The sequence below is a fragment of the Haliaeetus albicilla genome, chromosome 12 (genome assembly GCF_947461875.1).
Source record: "Haliaeetus albicilla chromosome 12, bHalAlb1.1, whole genome shotgun sequence".
NCBI classification, from domain to species: domain Eukaryota; kingdom Metazoa; phylum Chordata; class Aves; order Accipitriformes; family Accipitridae; genus Haliaeetus; species Haliaeetus albicilla.
The window spans coordinates 31,170,643-31,191,300 of record NC_091494.1 but is presented as its reverse complement, the minus strand read 5'-3'; the positions used below and the strand labels follow the sequence as shown (position 1 = coordinate 31,191,300).

Sequence of the window (20,658 nt, the reverse complement as noted above, 5' to 3'; positions counted from 1 at the left end):
GCTGGACCTAAATTTCTGATCGGCAGGAGGATGAGCAGATCCCATCCACCCCAGTGGGGAAGAGGCAGCATCCCAGCTGGTGGGGACCACCAGCTCCAGATCTTGGCAGCACCCCGGGAGAGGCAGGCTCAGGGTTTTTTTTCAGTAAACTCTGGATTTTTTTTTTGTAGGGTGGCCAAAGCACATCCGAGAGCACCACCTCCTGGGCACGGCAAAAAGCACCGAGGAGAAAGCTGAAAAAAGAGCTGCTGTTACGTATTTTCGGGTCTCTCGGCTAAATTGGCATCCCGATGGTGGGTCTCTATCCTGCCAGGTGCCTGATGAGCACGATGGAGACACCCAGAAAGAATAGACACTGATTTTCCTGCTCTGAATTCAAGCAAAACAAGCGTTGGAAAAGATGTATGAGCTCAGGGGCACCCAAGACCATTTAAGGAGCTTGGGTGACCCCCAGCTTGTCCATCTTTTCCAGCTATATGAACTTATTTTGACAGCACGGGACTGGATATAACACAGACAGGGGCCACGACCCTTGGGCCCTCCACCAGTATGGTGCAGCCCCGGGAAAGCAATTTTGCTTCACTAAGCTTCTTCCTCAGACTGGAATATCATCCTGGGCTGGGATCAAACACAGATTTACTTCCCCCCCTCCCCCTTCCCTTCACCTCATTCCCACCAACGGCAACAACTCTGTGTTTGAGCTGGGGCTGGGAAGAGATGGAAGGAGAATGAGTCGGGCAGAAACTCCTGTAAAGCCTCAGATTTGCAGGTTAAGCGGTACTAAGGAAAAACCTGGGGGAGTTTGGGAGGACTGGCCATGACCTGGGAGGGATAGGGCAGGCATGCCAGCCCCAGGGTGATGGGAAAAGGGTACAAATGGTGTAATGAGCCCAGCATGGAAAGGAGACAGAGAAGAGGCAGGACAGGCAGCATCCCCACCACGCTGCAGCTGGACTTGCCCTGCAGCTTCACTGGGAACACATTGAGGCCACTGGGCAGGGACACCAGCCATCACGGCCACCATTTCATGGACGATTCATGGCACTGAGAGAGGAGAATATAGACATGGGCACAGCGAGCCTTCCTGCAGCTTTTGGCAATCACTCATTTACAGACTTCACCCAGCCCAGCCTTTCCAGCAGCCACCAGCCACGCAGATTGCAGAGAGCAAAGCTCCCTCCATGCATCTTGCCACCAAGAATAAATCCGGGATTTTCTCACCAGGATCCTGGCCCTGGCTGAGAAAAGGGAAGCAGGACATGTCTTTGCTCGTTGGAAATGTCCCTGCTTCATTGGTAAAGATCTGGGGAATCCATGCAGCATGGATTTGATATGGAAATATTGAGACCCATAGTGATTATTTGCTTGGCACCAGACTCACATAGAGATCAATCTTCTGGCTTTAAATGTGCTTTGAAAATAAGCACTTTCACATAACTATATATAATAGCATTTTCCCCTCCTCCCTACCTGGTTGCTTAGAGTGGAAAGTTTGAGTGGTACTTTAGAACGCAAGGGCTGTCTCTGCAGCATCCTCTTGTCCTTGCAAAAGGCTGCAATGCTCTGCCCAAATGCCACTGCAGTTGCAGGGAAGGGACCCTGGCCACCCGACCCTGCAGCAAGGGCTGTGTCCTCCTCTGGGTCAGAAATGTCCCTTGTTTGCTGGAAGCCACCGACCCCAAAACAGAGAAGGTCTCAGCTGTGGTCCCTGGAGAGGAGCTCAGCCTGGTGCCGCCTTCTTGCTTGGATAAAAGGATCCTGGAGCCCTTGGCCCTGCATTGAGTTTGAGGGGGCTGAAACACTGGCCGTGAGCTGCACTTCTTAAAGTGTGAGAAAAAAATACAGGCAGCATTTAAGGACTCGCTTTGCCCCTGAACCTGGTTTCTTGTCCTTCAGGCATCAGCAGACTCAATATTGTCACTCAGGAAAGATGCTGCCACACGTGAAAGTGGGGCAAAGGCACCAAGAGAAGCCATGCCTGGGAAAGAACGAAACTGCTGACAGAGCTGGGGACGTGATATGCCAAATCCCTTTGATTTTGGCGTGGTCAAAGCAGCAAAGGGAGGGAGGCAGACTCGTTTTTCCAGTGCCTATGTATAGAGCCATGAGCTCATAGTTTCCAACTGAAGAGAGCATTCAAAGTATGGGAAACAGGAATTTCCACCCCGCCTTGGTGCCAGCAGAGAGTAAACTGAAGCTGGGGAGATGCTCGGCTGCCCCAAATCTGCTCTCGCTGGCCCAGATCACTTGTTCAGCACTGGAGATCTCGGTGGGTGCAAGAAGCCCTGGCACCTCCAGCAGCTTCAAGGAGGGGCCAGGGGATGGGGATGCCTATCCCAGGGGTGACTATGCAACCTCAGCCCTGGCACAATCTGTCTGGAGAGGTTTCAAGCTCAATTGCTAACCATCCCAAGAAAACTGGGACAACAAGTGGGGTGGCTTGGTCCCTGATCCTAAGCAGAGGTGTGGAAGGTGTTGACATGCTCTGGGTCTCCTTCCAGCAAGGAACAGGGCTTCATGGCTCAAGAGGTCCCCCCTGGGGCACAAGTCTTCCACCATGGGTGCTCTCTGCAGAGAGCAGATGCATTTTGGCAGCTGCCCCAGTGCACAGAGTGTACTGGTGGGGCTGCACCCACCCTTCTCCTTCCAGAAACCAGCCCCATGTTGTAACCGCTGCAACCACGAGCGACTGATACTGCTGCCCACGCCTGCAACCCTGCACCCTGCCACAGCACCTAGCCACGTGAAACCACCCATCCTGTCCACAAAGGGACTCCAAGGCCCATCTCATTGAGTTTTGGGTGCCAGGGGTGCATATCCTCTTCTGCCTGCCCCATAGACCCTGCAGAGCCCTGGGCACCTTCTTGAAGCTGGAGGAGCACAGGGCTGGGAATGCTTCTGCAGAACATCTCTCTGCCCAAAGGCAAGACCTCCCCATATGTCCAGGTTTCTCCTGAAGGCTTTCCGTGACGGACACCCCAGGCCCTCCAGGGCATTCAAGCCCCTTGATGGTGCAAATCCAGGTCCCATGGGTGCACTGCTATAGCCAGCTAAGGCATGCAGGCAGGCGCCTTGGGGTCACCACGCCTGCTCTGGGCACCACCTCGGGATGTGGCAAGCAGCACCCAGTTCCCTGTGGAGCTGCTTGGCAAGACTGAATGCGGGCTGGCAGCCCTGTGGCCACTGGCTGGCCTGAGGGGTGGCTGGAAAGATTCAAGATTGAGGCAGGAGCGATCCACCCTGCCAGCATTTTTTGCAGGGCTTTGCAGGGAAGATGCCTCTTGGCTTCTTGCCCCGGGGGTCGGGTGAGGGACAGGCAGCACCCTGGGACATGCATAAGGCCACAGGGAACCTTCTCTGTGTGGGTTTCCAGCCCACACATGGCCAAATGGTGACTCACGAGCCACCTGCAGCTGCTGAGATGGCCAAGCATGGGGCTCCTGACTGCGCTGAACCTGCAGGGCTCCTGCTGCTGACTGAACCACAGTTCCCAGAGATGCTGGAAATCCCCCCAGGGCAGGTGCAAGGCAGTGGTGGCTCCCATGCCTGCTCGAGTGTATTTGTTGGGCCATGTACCACCACATCAGGGCTCTGGTGAAAGTCTGACAATGTAGGATGGGGAGTGCAGGGCTGGGGGGATGAGTGTTTGGGGGATAAGGAGGGGAGGGGGCATGGGGATGAAGATGTGGCTAGGGCAAGGGATGAGGAGTGGTGGTGGTTAGAGGCGAGAAGTGTTTAGCAGGAGCCCAGCCCTGATGCAGGATGCTGCAGCTCACCCTGCTTTGCAGCAACAGAGGGGTTTGGGGGCCTGGCATCCCCCTTAGTGCCTGTTTCATTGCGGTTTGACCCCAGAGATGAGCCCAGCTACAGCTTCCCATTACATGAGGGAAAGCAGGCAGGACCATGTCTCCTGTCCCTGCCCTCTGACGCTTGACGCCGGCTCCTCGCCCACTCCCTGGCCAACCAGCTGAACATCAGGCCTTTAAAACCCAAACGAGTTCCTCCGCATTCACACCCCGGGAGCTGTCCCTGTCCCTGCTCCAGCTTTTGCGCAATGCACCCGCATGAAACGCGCAGCCAACACCTCCGTGTTATATAGGTGTCCCGGTCCTCTCCTTGGCTGGTGCTTGGTGCTGGGGCTGGGGCACGGCCAGCCCTGCTTCTGGGGACAGTGGTGGAGTGCATGGAGGGGCCCCTGCCCTGGTGCCCTGCAGCAGGTAAGGGGACTTTGGGGCATGGAGGAGCAGGTGCATGGGGTTAGGGTCTCCTTCTGCAGCACTTTGGGGCACCATCAAGTCCCTGATCCCTCCTAAACCAGAGCAGGAGCCTAGATCTTTCTTCTCTTGCATAGGGGGGGAATGGCTTGTGTTCTTGTGGCCACCCTGGTGCAGGGGGTGGCTCCTGTGCACAAAAAGGGCAGCCAAAGAGGGATGGCAAAACCTCCAGAATTGGCTATGAGGATGTCCATGGGCACAGTCATACATGAGAAAAGGGATGCAGGTTGGGTCTGGTCTGAAAATGCTACAAGGTCAGGAAAAACCTGCAGGTTTTATGAAGCTCCAATTCCTGAACTAGGCTAAGAGAAGGGAGCTGAGCTGAGCATCCCTCCTCCCCTCTCCCCTCTCCCCTCTCCTCTCTCCCCTCCCTGAAGCCACCATGTGAATGTTCCCTGCCCTGGCAGATGCACGGGAGAACTTCAGACCCAGCCCAGATGCAGGTCTGGGGATCACAGCAGCCCTGCGTTCCCCCTCACACCCCAGGCCAGGGCGGGGGCCGGGTGAGCTGGCCGGGCTCTGCCCTGCTCCCTCTGACTAACCCGAGATGCTGGTCTCTGAGGCTTGCTGCCCGCACCATGCTCCAGCGTGAGTGAGGAGCACGGCCTGGAGATGGCAGTGGCCTGGCCACCAGCCTGGGACAACCTCCAGCAGCCTGGAAGGAGCCTGACGTGGGTGCTCACTGCCTGCCCTGGCTATGGCACACTCCCTTTCCCTCCCCATGGGGTCCTGTGCTCCCACCTGCCCCACTGGCCTGGCCTCCCCCTGCTCCTCCCGGCCCCTCTGCGTCCCCCGGGACGGGAGCATCTCTCTTTCCTTGGCAGGTTTCTTTGTGGGATGGGAGTTCCACTCCCCCGTGCACCTGGAGCTGGCAGCAGAGCACAGATGCACTCGAGACACAAGCTGAACCTGCTTTATCTGTACTAGGCACTGAGCAGGTAGACACAGTTCTATCCAGGGGCTCATGCCTTTTTCCATGTGATTTTGCAGCCAGGGATTATTGCCCCCAGTGGCTCTGGAGCTGAGGTCCTCCCATCATCTCTCTCGTCAAGGGCCACACTGAGAAGTTTAATGCTCCTGAAAATACTCTGCCTTGTTGAGACCATGCCTAGTAGCCATCCACTGCCTCTGTTAGGGGCAAGAGGGCAAAGGCAAGAGAGCAGGAGGGAGGAGGAGAGATGAAGAGAGGGATCTTGCTAATCATTGCAACTGAGACCCTTATTAACCCATAGCGCCTCTTCCTTGCAGCTGGGGAGTGCTTGTGGCCAACAGAGCAGGGATGTCTGAGACCTCGTCCAGCAAGGAGGGTCTCCCGGCCGAGTGCCCTGTGTGCTATGAGAAGTTTCACCCGCTGGAGGCCATGCACCGCAAGCTCAGCTGCGGGCACACCTTCTGCCACGACTGCCTGGTGAAGTGCCTGCTCGCTGCCAAGCTTGATGGCCAGGTCCAGAGCAGCATCATCTGCCCTGTCTGCCGCTATGTGACTTTCCTCAGCAAGAAGAAGGCTCTATGGCCACCCAAGGCAGTCACCAACTCCCGGACACTGGAGATGCCTCTGTCACCTTCCTCCTTGCCCCATCTGACCAAAATGGAGGCCAGCAACACCTTGGTGGTGCCCAGCCATTTTGTGATGCCAGTACAGAGCCTTAACCGGTGCTGCAGCACAGGAAACAGCCCCGTGGACTCGCAGGGGGTCCCAGGAGAGCTGGCACGGGAAGCCCACATCTTTGTCATCAGCAACCATGGGATGCCGCTGGTGGACACTGACTGCGGCTCACTGGGGAGGAGAAGCAGAGCAGAAACGCGGAGCTCGGTGTCATCCAGCTCAGCCCTGGGGGTGAAATGCTGCCAGTCACCCATCGCCCTCGCCGTCCTCCTCATCTTGACTGTGGCCATGCTGGCGGCTGTGCTCCCTTGGCTACTGCTGGTGAAGAGGGACTCGTAGCGGGGATGGGATCAGCTCGGATACTAGAGGGGTGTCACTGATGCTGGGACAGAGTTAGGGCTGGAACCTCTTTCAAAAGACCCTTGGAGAAAGCCCAGAAGCAGCTTCGGGTGAAGCTCTCTCATCTGGCTAGGGACTGAATGGACTTTCAGACCTGTCTGCAGATCTCCGGGCACTCACAGTGTCACTGCTGGTGTTTTCTGCCTCTTTTGGTTAAAATATGGCAGGTCAAGCCCTGCTAGTGTGTTCCTCCAGTGTCTTAGTGGAGAGGGTAGTTGCTCCTCCTGCATCCTGTGACAGCATGTGCAGGGGTTGAGGGGGCTGTGCTGGTTCCTCCCCTCCATCCTAGCTCCTGGGAAGCTGTGACCATGGCATTCAGGTACCCAGAGCCCAGGGACAGCCAAGGGCTTTGTGCATCAGAGGATTCAGGCTGCCAGGTTGCAGGGCTTTTGGAGGTCCCCAGGCTCCCCAGGCTGTTGGGGTCATTGGGGTACATGATGCAGCGATCCTGGAGCAGAAACTCATGGCTTTCCATCCCAAAGATGTGAAGATAAATCAGAGCCTCCAGCTACCGGGCAACAAGGGCAGTGAAATCAGAGGATGGAGAGAGCGATCCTGGCCCCTGTGAGCTCACCTTCCCCTCTGCCAGCCAACACTTCCCTCCCTGCGGAGTGATGGGGTGGGAAGGGATGCCAACTCATCCCCCAGGCAGTCCCAGCCTTGCCCTCCCTCACCTCTCTGAGGTGAGAGATCCCCAGGATCATGGCCATCCTCCTGGTGCCACAGGCATCCCTCTTGCCCTGGGGATCCAGGGACAGGCAGCGGGATGTGGGGCAGGGAGCTAAACCAAAGGTCTGGACTGTATAAATGGGCAGATTTGGGATCCCACCCTGATCTCCTCCCTAGAGCCTTGTGCCTTGGCAGAGTGATGTTTCCTTGTCCCTATATCCAGGTCCTGAGGGTTAACACCTGGTGGCTCATTTTCACCTGTGCCAAACAGGTTAGGCACCTCTCAACCCTGCAAGCCTCCCAGCTTTGCCCTCTTTGGGACTGGTCCCACTCAGGGCAGTCTCAGCCCCTCCATCACAGGGGCCCTGGTTTGGGAGGGGAGTGGACATCTGAGATGCACAGTTGAGATTTGGGACCCTCCATGCCTGCTCTCAGGGGAGGGGGAAGCGGGGGCTGCTGGTCACCCCCATGCTGGAGCTGCCCGTTGGTGCTGGGGCCCCTCACCCTGTTTTTCCCCAGCTGCACACTCCAACAGTGTCTGCACCATCGTCACCACCTTTGTCCTCCTGACCCAGTCAATGGCCCCATGGGTGCTGCTCTCGGCCAGTCATTCAGGAATGTGCCCTGAGGGCTGCAGCCCTTTCACGGGCACCCCAACGTGTCCAGGAGCAGGAGCAGGAGCAAGATGTCCCTCACCATTGCCCACAGGAGGTGACAGCAGGGTGGAGGGCTGGCACATGGTTCCCATGCTCCAGAAGAGAGGTTCCCGCTGCATGGCTAAGCATCAGGTAGGACAAACACGGCCAGCAGTGCTACCGAGGCAGCTTTGGGATCAGCCAGAACATTTCAGGGGAAAAAATAAGGAGCACTTGGGGCTGGAAAGGGGTGAGCAGTCTGGGGCAGAGGAGCTGATGGCATCCCACCCCTTCCTCTGGGGTTACAACCAGGGCATGGTGCCCTGGCTGGGCTGCCCAGCTTCTCCCTGTGATGTTTTTACTGCACTCCCCCAACCCGTGCCTCAGTTTCCCCACCCACACCTGGAGTGCAATGACACTGACCCCTACATGAAGCACTGGGAGAACGCCTGGGGAAAAGTGCTTGAGACACTGCACTGGAATGGAAATCCTATTTCATAAGAAATGATTACCTGGTAATGATGCTTCCACACCTCATTATTTAATATTAAACCTTATTATTAGTCTGTCTGGGGAATTAATGCAGGGTTCCAGGGAACCAGCCTCTTGGCAGAGGGCTGTTGGGAGGTGGGAGTGCCCCCCCCATCTGTACGCCGGGGGGCTCCCTGGGGTTAGGGCTGGAGGAACTCTCAAAAAACTCACTGCTGTTGCTGGAGCCTTGAAGGTATTTATTTGGGCAAGGCAATAGGGACAGAAAAGAGCTTCAGTGGCAGCACTGGGATGAGATGGGATGTCTTGTGCTGTGCTGGGGTCATGCACAGGAGCAGGGGAGAGGGGACCACGGCTGGGGCTGTTATCAGCAGGGACAGCCAGTGCCATGGACCTGGAGGCCTGAGGTGGGGGTCCAGGGGCATCATCCCCTTTGGAGGCAAAGAGGGCTTTTGCCACAGGGTGGCACTGCTTGGCCAGGGATCATGGAATAGAATCCTGGAATCATAGAATCCTAAAAATCATAGAACCTTTTAGGTTGGAAAAGACCTTTAAGATCATCGAGCCCAACTGTTAGCCTAGCACTGCGAAGTCCACCACTAAACCATGTCCCTAAGTGCCACATCTACATGTCTTTTAAATACCTTCAGGGCTGGTGACTCAACCATTTCCCTGGGCAGCCTGTTCCAGTGCTTGACAACCCTTTCGGCAAAGAAATTTTCCCTACTATCCAATCTAAACCTCCCCTGGTGCAACTTGAGGCTGTTTCCTTTTATCCTATTGCTTGTTACTTGGGAAAAGAAACCAACACCCACCTTGTTACAACCTCCTTTCAGGTAGTTGTAGAGAGCAATAAGGTCTCCCCTCAGCCTCTTTTTCTCCAGGCTGAACAACCCCAGTTCCTTCAGCTGCTCTTCACAGGACTTGGTCTCTAAACCCTTCACCAGCTTTGTTGCTCTTCTTTGGACAAGCAATGGCTTTGGATGGCTGTCAGGGCTGGCACACTGGGCCCCCCATTCCCTGCCTTGGGTGGGTGAGGGCCAGGCAGCAGGACATTGGAGATACCCTGGGGAATCCTGTGCTGAGCATCCACTAGCTGTGCTGGGGGTGGCACACTCCTGTGTCTGTGGGCATGAGCCAGGGCCCGTTCACACCAGCACCTGTTGCATCAGCCCACAGTCACGTCTGCTGCCCAGGGTCAGCTGATAACCCACCATCCCCATGTCCTCGCCAGAGCCACCTCATCCCTAGGCAGCAGGGCCCATGTTTGGTGCTCCCAGAGGCGCAAGTGTCTGTTGGTTTAGGTCGGAGTCTGCCTGCATCTGGGGAAGATGCTTCCAGCCCCTTCCTGTGCAAATGGAAAAGCTGACATCATCCTATTTTCTTGTTATTAAAGCTGATGGCAAGAGCCAGACCTTCCCGAGCCCTTTTCTGTTGATGGTCCCTGAGGGAGATGTTTGGATGTCCAGCAAACCACAGTCCCCAGATGCTGTACAGCTTGTCCTCCCACCAGGCATGTGTCCATTAGAGGATATTGGGGCCATTTCCAGCTCAGTCCTGAGTAACTCAGTGCTTTGGTTTATCCTGGTCACTTAAAGTCCCAAGGATAACTCATGCCTGCAACTCCAAGACATGTATTGGATGGTAGTGTTTTCTGCAAACGTCCACCCTGCACGTCACTCATGGCAGGGACACTCACATAGTCCTGCTTTGGCCCTGCCACATCCATCAGCAGAGATGCCAGCATGGGGCTGTGGGCAGCTGGTTGCTCACTCATGGCCAAATTCGCTGGTGAACAGTGCCATGCAGCACTTCGCACACTTAACCTTACCTGTGGGCTCCCGGCACACAATTAGTGCTTGTGATTTAAGCTGGGAGCTGCCGACAACCTCTGGCAATGCCCTGGGTGCCCTGTCTCCATCGTGCTTGTATGTCACTGGTATTGCATCCCAAATGCCACCCTGACACACAGCCCACCCCGTTGCCCCCATCAGTCCCCTCCACACTGACCTACCTAGGCCAGCCATGCTGGAGAGGGCTAGAGTGTCCCATCCCCTGTCCCATGGGATGCCCCGGTGATGCTGGAGCCATGGGTTCCTGATGCTGGAGCCATGTCCCCCTGCTGGCAGGTAAGAGCCCAGTGGCCAGGGTCTGTTCACCAGCAGCTGCAGGCCCGTGGTGTGCATGGACCAGGCAACCAGTACCTCACACCGCCCTGCCAGCGAGCAGGCTGGGGGGGCACAAGGAGCTGGGAGGGGACACAGCCGGGACAGCTGACCCCAACTGACCCAAGGGATATTCCAGGCTATATGATATCATGCTCACTATATAAAGCTGGGGGAAGAAGAAGGAAGGGGGGGATGTTCGAAGTGATGGTGTTTGTCTTCCCAAGTCACCATTACGCGTGATGGAGCCCTGCTTTTCTGGAGATGGCTGAACACCTGCCTGCCCATGGGGACCAGTGAATGAATTCCTTGTTTTGCTTTGCTTGCGTACATGGCTTTTGTTTTACCTATTAAACTGACTTTATCTCAGCCCACAAGTTTTCTCAGTTTTACTCTTCTGATTCTCTCCCCCATCCCACCAGCAGGGAAGAGAGCGAGTGGCTGTGTGGGGCTTGGTTGCCAGCTGGGGTTAAACCATGACACATGCACACAAAATTAAGGGTCAGCGAATGGTATCGGCATAGCTAAAGGACCAGGGACACATCCTTCAGGCAGCTCTGGAGGAGGGGACACCTCCCTGCTGGACAGGGACTTTGTAGGACTCAGTGATGAGGACAAAGAGCTCTCCATGATGGGGCAAGGTGCCAGGAGCACCGGTGTTGGTTTGGGACTGCTCTGCAAGCACGTGGCAAGAAATAAAGCCCAGCCTGGGCTGGGGTTGGAAGTTTATGTGCAGGGGCAGAGTGTGGCCCTGAGAGCATGTGTGTGTATGTATTTGCGTGTGTGTCCACGTGTCCTTACAGCAGCAAGCAGCTGCCTGTGTGCATGGGGGGATGTGTATGATTGTTGGTACATGTGTTTCCATGTGTGTTTTCATGCTCTTGCATTTTATTTCAAGCAGCTGCCTATGCACCTGTGTGCCTCAGTGAGCATTTTCCAAAGAGATGCTTGAGCTGAAGTGAGAGACTGGGCATCTTCCAACCCACTGGGATGGCCTTGGGACTGCAGCACCAGCTGTCCCCATGGAGGAAACTGGTGAACTGATCTCGTGCTGGCCAGCACAACCATGCTGTGGACCCTGTTTGTGGACTGCTTTTAAAGCAAATGGAAGTCCCCTCTCCACTGCCCCTCTCTGCATGGCTTAGTTTGGGGATGTCCTATCCCTCTAAACTCTGTGCAGAGCCCACACCTTCAACTCCTCCATCATGGTGGGGCTGGAGCTCTCCTCCACCCTAGCTGTGCTCAGTGGGGGTAGCCCAGTCCCAGGCAGGGCCATTAGGGTGGAGGTGCCAGAGGACCCTAGACTGGGGTGTGAGAGGTGTTTTCCCCTTTGCTGCGGTAGGAGAGGTCTCCAGGCTATGTTTCTTCCCAGGAATCCTGCAGTGTGCCACGGGCTAGATGACTGCAGATGTGTGGCCTCTAACTCAACTGGCAGGATGGGCAGGTCACCACTATCGGGGTAATTGCCTGTCTCCATCACAGATTGCGTTTCTGACTCCGGCCCTCAGCACACTTGCAGCAGGCACCATCTCATGCCATGGATGCATGGCCCTGTCCATTCTGGGGACATTCCCAAATACAGCCTTTCCCATTCACCCCCTGGCAGGTCCCAGGGCTCCCAGGCAATGGGATCCACCAGGCTACATGATCCCAAACCAGCGCCCAGCCTCCCTGCTTTCCGGCATCACGTGCTGCAGACAGGGCACATTGGCGTGCATTGCCACTGCTCAGCCAGGCAGGCTGGCTTGGGGACCTTCCCTGGGTGCCAGCTGGCTGGAAGAGGGGTCAGGATGTCTCTGCCAGTGCTGTGATTTTATAAATAAAGCTATCTGGAGCAAGCTCGTATCACCTGCTACAGGTTTTGGGAGCCTGTTGAGGGAGGGCTCAGGCATAACAGCTGTCTGCCCATGCAGAGCCTTCTGAGGATGCTTCTCCTCTCATGAGAAGGAGCGGGTACAGATCACATCAACATGTCCTCTGCCCTCCTGAGAGAGAGGTCTCCTGCACTCCTGTAGCCCCTACAGGAACACCAGTCCACACCATGATCACAAGGGTTTAATACTCTCCTTTTAGGAGAAGGCACCCCAGGTTTGAGCCATTTCTCCCAAGTACTCAGAGATGAGTATTCACTGGGTGGAGCACTGGTTTGAGCTAGAAGAATAGTTGGATGATGAGTGCATGGGGATGGATAGATGGATGGACGGATGGAGTGTCAAGTCAGTATGAGAATGGTCATTAGATGGAGGTATGCCTGTGCGAGGATAAAAGGCTGTGGGGATGAATGGATAGATGGATGGACCTCCGCAGCTCTCTGTGTGGGATGCACAGTAAAGTGGGCATGGGGATGATCCACAGGACTATTCAAGGTGACCTAAGCTTTGCCATGATACTGTGGCCCTCATGAACCCCCTCTTTGGTTACGTGGCACCTTGCGCTGTGCATACACCAGGGTCATGTTTCCAGTTCTACCTAGTCAGTGGGGGATGTCCACATGGACAGGAGGGGGGCCCAGGAAACCCTGGCCAGTGTTGCAAATGGACAGAGCCAGAACAGACGAGAGGCTGGCAGGTGTTCCTGGTGCAGCATTTAACACATTCTCCTGCACAATGTCAGCCATTAACTTTGCCATTCCTCAGTCATCTTCCACCACTGTGTCCACCCATCATCCATGGCGTTGTTTGACTTTGCAGGTGGAGGTGTCCTGCAGGCAATCAGCACATCATGCTAACTGCTCTGCAGCACCTGTGGTCCCAGCTGATGTGGCCCTAAGTGTCCTTTGTCATCTCCTTCCCTTCCTCTGCTTAAAAGAGCTGGGGTGGGATGCCTGCAGGCCTGTTGGTACCTCTTCTCCTCCCTGTGCAAGCTGATCTCGGGTGCCCTGTCATCCCTCTGTCAGCCTCCGGTTTGGGCAGGACTCCTGGCATATCCCAGCATGTGCGATTTCCCTGGCTGGAGAGCACACGATGCCCTTCCCAGACTAACAGCTCAAGATCTTTGCATGATGGCAGCAGGGCTATGAACCCTCAGTAATGGCTGCATAATGCATCATTAGCAGGAGAAGGTGGCATTTTTATGGCACGGAGATGGGAGAAGTGGGAATTGTGCCGGGCCCAGGAGTGCTTACTGGCCAGATACGTCAGCAGGCTCCATTAGGAACCAGCCTCTGAAAGCCCCAGCTCCATCAGCTGAGATCTCACCATGAATAATTCAGAATGAGGCTCCTCCAAGCTCCCTCCCCTCCCCTGCACCCAGCCAGGGCTCCTGGAGAGCCACGGTCAGTCAGAGGCTGGAGCAGGGCTGTCCCGGTTAGTCCAACGTGGCCGGTGCGGGACAGGGACAAGAGGTGCCGCTGACCTAGCTGACTGTCCCTATGCCTGTGTCTCTCCAGCCAAGATCCTTTTGGGTCCATCTCCAGCACGACAGACACCTTTTTACATTGCCCACCTGTGCCAGCATACAGGGCATGGTCCTGGGCTGTACTCTTCCTGGGCTTTGCAGAAGAGTGGGGTTTTCTGAGCCTACAATGGGAGTAGAGGTTTGGCAGCGCATGAGGGGCTTAGCTAGTGTCCTCACTGTGACAGCAATGCCCACGGCAGGGGTAGCTCAGCGGGACGAGATCCCCAAGCCTTCAGCTGAGGGACCATGGAGACAGGAGCCGGGCTGGAGCCAGTCACTTGGTGAGGGTCTGATTTATTCTCCCATGACAGCCGTTTGCAACACGGCACAGCAGAGCTGTGGCACAGAGGAGTGTGTGGCCGGCTTTGCGTTCATCTGCATTGCCTGACAGCAGCACACTGGGACACATCCTGCTTAGCTGGCTGGGGAGGTTTTATACTTCCCTGTGTCATTCTTACAGATTGTTTTTGTCAAAAACTCAGCAACCTACCATGAAAAAAACCCCTGGAATATCATCAAAGGTCTGCACTTTCTTTCCAGCAACTGCTGGCAAAGACCTGAAAATGTATTTTCTAGGAAGAGCTTCTTTTCCACACGTTTTGCTTTAAATGATGTCCCATTTTGCAAAAGCAAATTGAGCTGGGAAAACCACTTTCCTTGTCTCAAGTGCGACTTCTCTGCTAGTTGATGGCTGGTGCTCCCCACGGTCACTTGCAGCAGACCTGTGTCTGATGCTCCCAGTCCTGTGTGCGGGCAGGGACCAGTAATGCTGAGGTGGGGTGTGTCCAGAGGTGCTGCAGGGCCAGTGCTGGGCACCCAACTCACTGCGCATGGACAGATCCTGGCACACCCGTACAGGAGTCCTTACATGTCCTTTCTGCAGCAAAGCTGAAGTCAAGCAGGGTTTGTAATCCACCATGGGGTGCCTGAGTGCAGGGAAGTCAGGGGTTTAATGAGAAGCTGCTTGCTGAGAAACATTTCTGTGTGATAGGAAAGCCTAAGGTTGCTTTACTTAACTGTAAGGTGAGGAGCCTCCTAAAAAACCCATACTGCCGGGTCAGATGCCTCAGGGGTCAGAGCTGCCAGACACTGATATGATCCAGGATTGCAGGTGGCTGCTGTGATATCAGGGATCTCCAGAGAGCGATGTGGGAGCACATCCTTGGGGAGAGCTGATGACTGCATCTGCTGGAGCAAGATCTTGTCCCAGGCCAGCCCTGGCGCCTGCCCTGGTAGAAGGGTTTGGTCCCAAGGTTTTCATTCCCTGGGAACTGTTTGTATCAGGAGTGGGTGGAAAGGAGCCATGAAGCACTGCTAAGCGTTGGTAACAGCAGTCACAAATTAGCTCAGAGCCTGCTCAGGGAAAGCACTAGCCAGTGGCAGAGCCACCCAGCTGTTGCTCGTGCTTTGGCAGTTGGTTTCCTCCCAGCCAGGCTCTGGAGCAGCAGCCAGCCCTGGTGCTGCACAGGGATGCTGGTGCTGCACAAGGCCCATGTGTTGCCACGAGCTGCTCTTCAGCTTTGAATCCAGCAGCTCCAGCGAAGCCCCTGGGCAAGTGCCTTTAGCTGCTGCTAACACTAGCACTTCCTCTCACCCCTCTCGCTAATCACCGCAGGGCTCTCAGTTACCTTTCAGATGAGCAGCAATTAGCTTCTGGCTAGCACTGCTGGGATGATCCATTTGGAGCCCTGCCAGGTCTAAGATGGGCATTAACGGAGCCTGGTTCGTTAATGGAGGCTGGGCAAAGCAGCGAGGCTGGGCACAGCAGAGGGGCTGGGCTGTGGGATCGAAGGGGTGGCAAGACTCTGGGGGACTGCTCATGCCTCCCCTTCCCTGGCATTCCCCGAGGCTACGGGGATGTGTCTCTGCTTCTGCTGTCAGGCTGGAGTCAGATGCCCTTGCCCTTCCTCATGTAAAACAAGCAGGATTGTGTTTTTCCTCCTGTAGGTACCACTGCAAACAGCTCTGTGGTGTGAATGGCAGCTGCTGAGTGTGTTGTCACAACAGGTGGATCAGGGACGAGGTTCTGCCTCTGCCCGAGAGAGGAGAAGAGGTCTGGGCTTAGCTCAACCATGCACTGTCTCTGGCTCCTGGTAAGGATGTGAAGGTAGCTGGAGATTAGGAAAAATGCATACACTTGTCTTGCCTTTTGCCTTGGATCTGAGAAAAGGTCCATATGGACTCAGCTGAAGCCATGAGTCTGATCTGGAAGGTCTTCAATAGATCAATCTTTGTCAGAGACTCTGCATGGGACATGGTGGGGTCTCTCCCACCCCAACAGTCCTTGAGGTCTATGGAATTCCAGGCACTTGGAGGAAGGCTGTGAGAGGACATGGATGAGGTCTCCATCCATGCTGTGGGTAGGAGGGACAGCAGGCAGCTGAGTTACTAGGAGTGGGGAGGAATAGGAGGTGGAAGACCTCCTGCAACACCTTCCTGGTCTGATTACTGCATAACAAAGCCAGTCCAGGATGCTCTGACTGTTCCCTGTGTCCTGAGCCTCTTCTAAGCTGTTCTTTGTGCTGAGGACATCTTACACCAACGGGACACTGGACTGGGTCTGCCACTTAGGACACTGGAGGACTTTGGAGTTGGGAGAAAGCTCTCTGGTGTGGCTGGTGTGCTGCAGAAATTTCTGCATTTACATAGCTTTCAAAAGTATTAAGCTTAATATATAGACCAATGCCGTTCAGAAGGGATCTGTGAAGGTCTCTGGTCCAACCTCTGCTAAAAGCAGGATCAATCTCATAGTTAGACAAGTTTGCTCAGGACCTTGTCCAGTCAAGTTTGGAAATGCTCTAAGGATGGAGATTCCACCCCTGCTCTCTACAATCCTGTCCTGGTCTGTGACCATGCTCATTGTAATTTTTTAAAAATTACATCCCATTGGAATTTCCCTCAGTGCATCTCATGCCCATTGTGTCATCTTTTAGCTGCACATCTCCAGAGTTTGTCTCTGTCTTTTCTCGACCCCATTAGTAAGTCCTGCTGCATCACTGAGATTGGGGTATTTTTATTTGCCCCCAATTTCCAGAGCACTGGGAAAGCAAAGAGAGGTGCAAAAGGTCTGAACTGCCCTTAGGGGCTGTTTGTTGTTTCCAGGGGTCTGCAGCTCAGATCCAGCAGTGGCTCTGTTTCAGCCCAGCTAAAATACTGGGGCCCCCAGGACCAAGTTCCCTAGCAAAGCCAGACCTTGGTTTGTCTCAACACAGGCAGAGAGACCAGCCTCCAGCCGCTGGTGCCATTGCATCTGACTGCAGCAGGCAGGGGTGCATGCCCCTGGGTGCCTACGAAAACGTCTGTGACATTGCAAGGCAGCGTGGCATGGTCCTTCACCCTGGGGACCTGTCGAACAGGCCCCTCCTGCCACCCAGCAACAGGAGGGAACAAGCAAGGGAGTTCCTGCTGCAGCAGACCCGGGAGCCTGTCTCTCCAGAATTCCCTGCGTGGGACTGCATTTCACTCCGGGCTGATTCCCCTGGCTGGTGTGGGACTGGTCATGTCCCAGCTGCCTGAATGGGCATTGCTTCGCTGGAAGAGCAGGAGGATGGGGCAGGCGTCAGGATCCTTTGACTGCACTGTGTCTGCAGGTGCTGCGTGCCCTGAGCATGACCTGTACCAGCAGCTGAACTGCAGTAGCACTGGGTGGGGACAGAAAAATGAGCCTGCAAGTAGCAAGGCAGTTCCTGGCCCTGGAGAGCGTAAGGAAATGGTCTGAGGGTCAAGTCAGTGCTGGCCCAGTATGCAGAGGGTGGAGGAGCTGCTCATCCTGCTGCATCCCACCCCATCCATCAGCCCCAGGCACCCCCATGACTGGGCAGCTGCAGCGGTTAGGGCTGGTGAGGGTTAAACCCCAGTTCAGAGCCCACTCCCTCCAGCTCACCAGCTGTGCTGGAACCAGCTGGAAATGGGACTGCCATGGCTGTGGTAGGGACTGCCTGCAGGACCAGGCATCCTGCTCCCTCCAGACCAGGGAGGGTGGATGCAGCTGTGCAGGGAGAGACAAGGATTGCTGCAGAAGGGTTTGGGCAGTCCAGGAGAACCAGTTACTCCAGGATGTACAAACCCTGCTTGTTATCACCCCCAGCACCTGCATACAGGGTGCTGTGCAGGTCCAAATGTGCAGGAGGAGTTTGTGGTCTCTGGCCTGGGTCCCCTGTCAGGTCAAAGAGTGCTGGGCCCTTTTCAAACCCTGCCTCTTGCTTCCGAGCAACACTGGCTCTGCCCATGGGTGAAGTGTGAAGGTGGCCCTGTAAGCAGTGGGGTCAGTTCAGAATTTCCACAGAACCCTTATTTGATAAAATTCCTGGCCACAGGCTGGCTCCTTCCTTGATCAGCCATGGATGGATATCTGGCTTCACGCTGGCAGGCTGCCCTGGTGAAGGTCGGCTCCTGCCTGGGGCAGAGGGCAGTCATTTGCAGAGATAGTGCAGTTGCTTATCTCAGGGTTATGGCCAGTCACCTCCTGCCAACTGCTGTTTCCTAGGAGTCCCTGCTTCTAGAGTCATCAGAATTTGCAAAAATCTTAGAGATCCTCTTAACATGATTTTATCTTTGAAGGAAAAAGGATTAATAATGACCCACTGCCGCACTGACTTCAAATGTAGAAGAGCCAACAGTGCCTGTGTTTTTTAAAGATCCTGTTTTTAAAAAAGCTTACTTGCACACGAGGAGGTCTCTCTGTATTGCCAGAGAAGGGTTAATGATGCTGATGTTTGCCACTGATGTTCTGACTCTGTGATTTATCCCACACAGGCTACCACATTTTCCAGTTCTCATTCTCCCTTGTGTAAGAGCTACTCTTCAACAGAGTTGCTGCAACCAGAGGTTCCCACTCTACCCCACCACCTACTGTCAGTAGACAAACAGCTTTGAAAAGGAAGGTAGCAACTTTAATAAAAAAGTCCCAGAAAGGTGACACCAAAATGGTTCCTCCAGAACAGAACAGAATGCTGCAAAACACCCTGGCACGGGCTCTGCTCCACTTCTCATCCCCAGAAGGCAACCTCGTACCTTGCTCGATGTGCTTGATGGCATCCCTTAGTGTGACGACTCTGACTGATGTTCTGGGGAACTGGAAGGTGGTCCCTGTTCTACCCAGGACAAGATTAGGGCCCAAATATGCCTAGGTTTCAAATGTAAGTTATTTCAATGTTTTGAGGCTGTGGGTCCTGCACAGCACATCTGTGTTGTTGAGCAGGGAGCCTTCCTTCCCAGGCTGGGAAGACAGGATGGTTAGATGGCTACAGGGGACACCAGTTGCTTCCTCATGGCAGGGGCTGAGATGCCAGCCCTGCTACCAGTCTCATGCCCCAGGAACTAGAGACAGAAGAACTGCTAGTTTCCCCTCCCACCAGTAGTTCCCATGCTGAACAACTTGCCCACAAACCCCACTGCCGCTGCTATTGGTGCAAGGTGCTAAAATTAAGGACAGCAAGGTCACTGAAGGCCTGATATCACCCATAAAGTGTTACATGGTCCGTGCTGTTGTCTAGGCAGCAGTGGAGGTGGGCATCCTCAGCTCGACCCTCCCTCTGGAGACCAAAGTGTTTTGGTCTCTACTTGCTCTCCCTGGGGCCTCTTTAACTCAGCATGAAATGGCTGACGGAGCTGGACCGAAAGCAAGCAGTACACACACATTGGGCCCAGACCACATCTCCATCACTGCAGGAAAGTTTGTGGAGGTCTTTCTGATACGGTAGGGAGATCAATGCATCTCCATACCGAGCCCGTTTCGCAGAGCATGTCTTGACTAACAGAGAAGTCCCTGAGTGCCAGCGCTGTGCTGTCAGCTGGTCTGCAGAGAGAAGGACTGAGGGGAGCACCTAACTTCGTCTCGGAGGCAGATTCTTCAGGATGAGAAATCACAAATAAATAAATTTTGGCAAAGTTTTAAACAACTGAAAAGAGGCATCTGTAATGGAAAGTGCTGAATAACCTATTTCATAGGTGTTATATATGTTTCCGTCCTACACAAGTGTCTTTATGGTCAGCTGAACACTACATCAGGAACACAGGAGGATGGAGATACAGGTCTCTGGGTCTCCTCTCCTCTCTCCTGAGATTTGTATTTTGAGTCAGCCGGGAAGTTTGTTTCCATGTTGAGCCACCGCTGGTTTGACAGCTGAAGCACTAAATCCTTTCCTAGACTTTGCAGCTGTCCACTGCTCCAGTAGTTCTTTGAATCAAGATCTTCTGAGTATTTCATTAAGTGCCACTTAGAAAGTGCCTGGGACCTTGGTGAGATTAGGTAAAATGTACCTAAGGCCTCTATACAGCCAGCAGCTGGATTTTGCTTAGGAAATCCTCTGTCCTGTCTGATTTTGTAGTCTCCCTCTCCCATTGAGTACATCAGTGTACAGACAAGGTCCCCAAGCCGGGGAGACAGCTGCACCTCAGACAGTCTCTCCAGCTGTGAGCCCTGTTGAACCAGTTCTTCACATCCATTCGGTGAGGTCTGCAGAACTGGTCCAGCCTGTCAGCTGGATTCTGCCGATCTGCACCAGCCCGCAGTCAGGACAGCTTGCAGCGGCTCTGCTGCTACCGGGTTGCTTGTGTTGGGCCCTCTGAGACAACGGCAGTGGGTAGGAGTGAGTGTGATGTATTTAGAGAGGATGCAAGAAGGGTATTCACTGTTCAAGGGGTGCCTTGAGTACTTGTGCACAGAGTGGTAACAATGTGCCCAGCAGATCAGTATAGCACAGCTTGCTCCATATTTTCGGTGATGGGTTTGCAAGAGTAGCACAACAGAGTCCTTGCTTGGTGCTACTCCTCTTCATCTACTTGCTCCTTGTATTCACACTCTGGTCCTTTTCTGTTTCCCTATAAATACAGTAAAAAGAGATGTGAATACTTTAACAGACCCTGATGATATCTAAGAAATTCAAGTTCTCTCTAATAAAGACTTCTAAAGTCAAACCACAGGGACTCAGGAGACCATTGACCACCAGCCAGATGCAATACAGAAGGACCAGCAGACTTCTGGGTGACAAACAGGATGTCCAGGATGTCCATGATGTCCATGT

At 54.5% G+C, this 20,658-nt stretch overlaps 1 protein-coding gene across 1 annotated transcript; it reads left to right on the top strand.

Annotated features, from left to right (window-relative positions):
* Positions 1-5,553: 5,553 nt before the first annotated feature.
* RNF222 (ring finger protein 222) lies at positions 5,554-7,114 on the top strand. Its single transcript, XM_009913971.2, has one exon. The coding sequence runs from the start codon at positions 5,554-5,556 to the stop codon at positions 6,217-6,219; it is 666 nt and encodes a 221-aa protein (XP_009912273.2). The 3' UTR covers positions 6,220-7,114.
* The last annotated feature ends 13,544 nt before the right edge of the window (positions 7,115-20,658 follow it).